Below are 5,000 nucleotides of genomic sequence, written 5' to 3'. Positions count from 1 at the left end.
GTGCCCAGTGGAGTATCCAATTACCGATATTATTACAGGTACCAGTGATTCCACCTCCGATTCATCGTGTGTGAATGTTTATGCGTATGCTTCTCAAAAGTTTGGAATGTTGCCCAAAAGCTGTGATAATTATTCCCTAGAGCAAAACAACCAAGTCTACTAAGGAGTGGCATGCCCTTGCACCGTTAATTACGTTTATGGCGGTTCTATCCACACATCTCCTGAGAACAGTGAAAGCGAAAGTCTCCTTTGTGCTCTCAAGGATTTACATCCTTCCGGTAAAACGTTTTTTATTTCTTTTCTCTCACAAAGACTTTTGGTCATATTGTTACTGAAATAACTTTCTTCCCCACTGAATGTTCTTGTACTTATAGACGGGAATTTTTCACTTTGGTTTACCCTTCTGGAACTTTTAAGAGAGATTTGAAGAGATTTTAGTAATATACTGTGCATTCTGTGTTTGAGTAAAACCTTGCTAAAACGGCCGTTTTCTATTAACTACTGACTCTGATACGGTGATATCTGCATCAGTAAATACTTTAAATATGATACGTGGAATTATTGTGATATCACTATTACGAGCATGATCTTTACCAAAATTAATTTTCGCATGTGAGGTTCTGTAAATAGAAGGCATACTGAGAATATGCATGCTGTTCTTTTAGCGTATGAATTAGAGGAAAATAGCAAAAATAGGGAAAAGAATGTAAAGTGAATCTTTATTTCATTCGGTAAAAGCGCCAATATATGTTTTCGCATAGTATATGAATGTAAAATGTATTACGTGTATCAGTGTACATATATAAAATTCTGTAAAATCTTGCCATTGTAGTCCATATCATCTACTAAAAGAACTATCTCTATGGAATGGTATAGAGACTAGGAGTTGTGTAATGACTTGTAGGGGTTGAGTAATGGCTTCTGGGAATAGTATAATGGGTTGCAAGGGTCGAGTACTGGCTTCTAGGAGTAGTATAATGACTTATTGAGGTAGGAAAATGAGGATAATGGTGGTTTGCATGGGTAGAGTGATGGCTTGTATGAGTAGAGTAATCATCTGCAGGAAGATTGTGGTTTCTGATACCGATGCCAAAAGTATCTTCGAAGGCACGACCAGCACTGTGTGCGAAACTGTGCCCAGTGGAGTGTCCAATTCCATTACCGAAACCAGTGATTCCACCTCCGATTCCTGTACATTCCACAACATGACCCACGCCATGAGAGGCCGTAGTCAGTGCCGAGTGGAGGTCTTCCCCGGTGGGAAGAATCGGGTTCTCGCCTTCTTCATAGTTCACGAACACCACTTCATACATATATGTATACATGTATATATATACATTTATATTTACATAGATAAGCATAATTACATATACATTTACACACACACACACACACACACACACACACACACACACACACACACACACGTATTATATATATATATATATATATATATATATATATATATATATATATATATATATATATATATGTGTGTGTGTGTGTGTGTGTGTGTGTGTGTGTGTGTGTGTGTGTGTGTGTGTGTGTTTGTTTGTGTATATTTACATATTTATGTGTGGATATATGTCTCTATGTGGGTGGGTGTGGGTGTGCTTTTTATCTACTAACTAAAGTGCATTTCTTAAGAGTAATATTCGTACTTTTGCCATCCAAGAAACTGCCGGATACACTTACCTTTCCCTTTTAAATTCTGTCCTTTCGATTTCTGCTAGATATGGCGGCAGTGCGTTCCTTCTGTTCCTGTTACCAAACTCCACATTTTTGTTTTATCAGAAAGTAATAATGATAAAAAGAATGAGATCATATACAGTTCCCAGGGTGCAAGCGTATTCAAACATAATGTATTCTCAAACTTGTGATCCTACTTTCGAAATTTCCTCACTTATTCGAAATTCATTCAAAAGAAAACCTTTTTTTTTTTTTTTTTTTTTTTTTTTTTTTTACAAATAATGACATCCCAGTTGTTTCCCGCAAGATGAGAAAAGTCAAATATCCCACAATCAGGGGTGTGAAAAGATTTTAACTTATATACTGTATAATTATTTTTGAGTGGAAATGCCGTCTTCTATGGCTTAATAACTTATCCCATACAGTGAAATATGAACCAGAAGGTACTTCTAACATACCGAGAGGCATTATTACTATCAGGATTACTTTCACATATATAAATCTATATAGAAAGAGTAATCTTTTGTACAGCATGGCAAATATAAATAATGCATGTTGTAGTTTCAGTGCATGGATAGGATTGAGGAAAATTACTGAAATACAGAGGGAATGTAAACTTATACTTTCTTTAGTCAATTGCATTTTTGTACAGTATGTGAATGTAAAATCTATAATTCTATCGCATGTCAGTGTGCATATGCAGAATTCTATATAGACTTATCGTTGTAGTCCAGATCATCTATTGAAAGAACTATCTCTATGGAGTGGTGTAGAGACTAGAAGTCGTTGTGTAATGACTTGTAGGGGTTGAGTAATGGCTTCTGGGAGTAGTATAGTGGATTGCAGGGGTCGAGTACTGGCTTCTGGGAGTTGTATAGTGACTAACTGGAGTAGAAAAATGACTCGTGTGAGTAGAGTGGTGGTTTGCATGGGTTGAGTGATGGCTTGTATGAGTAGAGTAATCATCTGCAGGAAGATTGTGGTTTCTGATACCGATGCCAAAAGTATCTTCGAAGGCACGACCAGCACTGTGTGCGAAACTGTGCCCAGTGGAGTGTCCAATTCCATTACCGAAACCAGTGATTCCACCTCCGATTCCTGTACTTTCCACAACATGACCCACGCCATGAGAGGCCGTAGTCAGTGCCGAGTGGAGGTCTTCCCCGGTGGGAAGAATCGGGTTCTCACCTTCTTCATAGTTCACGAACACCACTTCGGGCTCCGTCGGCGGCGGTGCTGGCACTTCGATCACTCGCTGGTCCTCCTCCGTTTGCTTGTTAAGTACGTACACGACCTGTTGCTGCTGTGGAGGAGGTACGATGATTGGATCAGGTCCCTGGTCATCTTCAGGCAGCCTCACGAAAACCACATTGCGTTCCACTTTAGGTTGCGGAATGTAGTGTGGCCGCCTAAAATAGTTTACCCTTCTTGGAGCGTCGTAGATAAATGCCCGTTGATATACATGAGGAGTAACACAACTACCATCCACGTGTGGCACTAATCCGTGAGCGCAGAAACCATGATGAAAATATGGACCAGAGGGTGGTTGTAGGTCATAGCCGAGTGGGGCAGCAGACACGGCAGCCACGAATACTAGGACCTATAAAAACGAAATCATTTTTCAGTTATTACTCAAGGACCATCGCAATGTGCTATTACTGTAAAACATTTGCATATTACATGGTACTATAGAAGTAATAAACACCAGGAGCTTCATGTTGACAGACGATGACTTGTGTCCAGTACAGGCCATACACTGTATATATTCTATATCAGTTACTGATGCTCCTCCTCCACTCTACATATTGGTCGAGGCAAGGTCTTTCCTTTCTATAATGCATAGATTACTGTTTCCATGCACGGGCAAGGAAAGAAAAGATATTTCCAGATTATCTATGTTGGCCATTCTCTTAAGATAATCAAAATGTGTATTAGCTGGAAGAGGAAAAGTTGTGTTTTACTTGTTCATTATATGAAATGCTTGGAATATGCGTTTCGGTATTTGAGAGATATTAACCATTTTTATGCTTCAGATAGAGCAAGGGGCAAGGTATCTTAATGACAGATAGAGATATGGAAAGAGAGAAGGGGGAAAGGTAGAGAGAATGAATAGATAGAAAGGGGTATATCCCCCCCCCCCATGTCGTATCTCTTAATTCTTATTTTGGAACCTGATAAATGATATATATACATTAATATTCTGACACTGCATGACACAGACTTATTTAAAAACATAATTGGGGGCGCATTGTTGGATACCCTTCATCGTCAATTGCGGTCTAACAGTAACACGTGAGTCACAACGGGAAATTCACCTGCGCCACCTGCGTTTAACCTTTTTTTTTGGGGGGGGGGGGGGAGCATACATAATGTATATGAACATTAATATTATAAATTACAAAGACTTTTTCAAATCTTAACTAAGGATCCCTAATTGGATACCCTTCATGGTCAATTGTGGCCTAACACCAACACGTGAGCCACAGCAGCGAATTCAACCTCGACACTTGCGTTTGACCGCTCAAGGTAATATCTCGTTTCCTTGCCACGTGGTCTGGGTTGAGCAAACAGGCGGTGCGAAGGCATTTAATCTGCTGTTCCAGAGATTTGAACCCGGGCCCACGTTGGTCGGTGGTATGTGCTTTCACCAATGGACCATTGCCATAGTATTGTGTATGGATATGCGTGCGCATAGGCGCATGTATATATGTACTTATACATGTGTACTTGTGTGTATGATAATGCACATACATACATTATGTGTATATATGCATGTGCGAGTGTATATTTCTATATCTATATATAAACATATATACATATATATCCGTGTGTGTGTGTGCGTGTGTGTGTGTGTGTGTGTGTGTGTGTGTGTGTGTGTGTGTGTGTGTGTATTATATATATATATATATATATATATATATATATATATATATATATATATATATATATATATATATATATATATATATATATATAAATGGCGTATGTGTTTGTGTGTGTGTTTTCATGTATATATTTCTATAACTGTGTGTGTGTATGTACATATATGTATGCATGTTCATATATATATACTCTTACATATATGCATTCATATTTACATAGATATGCATAATTGCATAGACATTTACATATATACATATATATATATATATATATATATATATATATATATATATATATATATATATATATATATATATATATATATGAGTGTGTGTGTGTGTGTGTGTGTGTGTGTGTGTGTGTGTGTGTGTGTGTGTGTGTGTGTGTGTGTGTGTGTGTGTATTTACATATTTATGTGTGGATATATA

General features: G+C 37.9%; 1 protein-coding gene across 1 annotated transcript; it reads right to left on the bottom strand.

Moving 5' to 3' along the window:
* Nucleotides 1-2,311: 2,311 nt before the first annotated feature.
* LOC138865825 (uncharacterized) lies at nt 2,312-3,452 on the bottom strand. Its single transcript, XM_070137161.1, has 2 exons — nt 3,395-3,452; nt 2,312-3,289 (listed from the first exon to the last, which is right to left on the bottom strand). The coding sequence occupies exons 1-2, from the start codon at nt 3,440-3,442 to the stop codon at nt 2,447-2,449; spliced, it is 891 nt and encodes a 296-aa protein (XP_069993262.1). The 5' UTR covers nt 3,443-3,452; the 3' UTR covers nt 2,312-2,446.
* Between the last annotated feature and the right edge of the window lie 1,548 nt (nt 3,453-5,000).

This window comes from Penaeus vannamei, chromosome 22 (genome assembly GCF_042767895.1).
Source record: "Penaeus vannamei isolate JL-2024 chromosome 22, ASM4276789v1, whole genome shotgun sequence".
Taxonomy (NCBI): Eukaryota; Metazoa; Arthropoda; class Malacostraca; order Decapoda; family Penaeidae; genus Penaeus; species Penaeus vannamei.
This window is presented reverse-complemented; position numbering and strand designations above follow the sequence as displayed.

Coding starts and splice junctions, on each gene's coding strand:
- LOC138865825 (XM_070137161.1), bottom strand. CDS start 3,442: ATGGCCTGTACTGGACACAAGTCATCGTCTGTCAACATGAAGCTCCTG. Junction 3,290..3,394: donor CTGTCAACATGAAGCTCCTG/GTGTTTATTACT, acceptor TCGTTTTTATAG/GTCCTAGTATTCGTGGCTGC.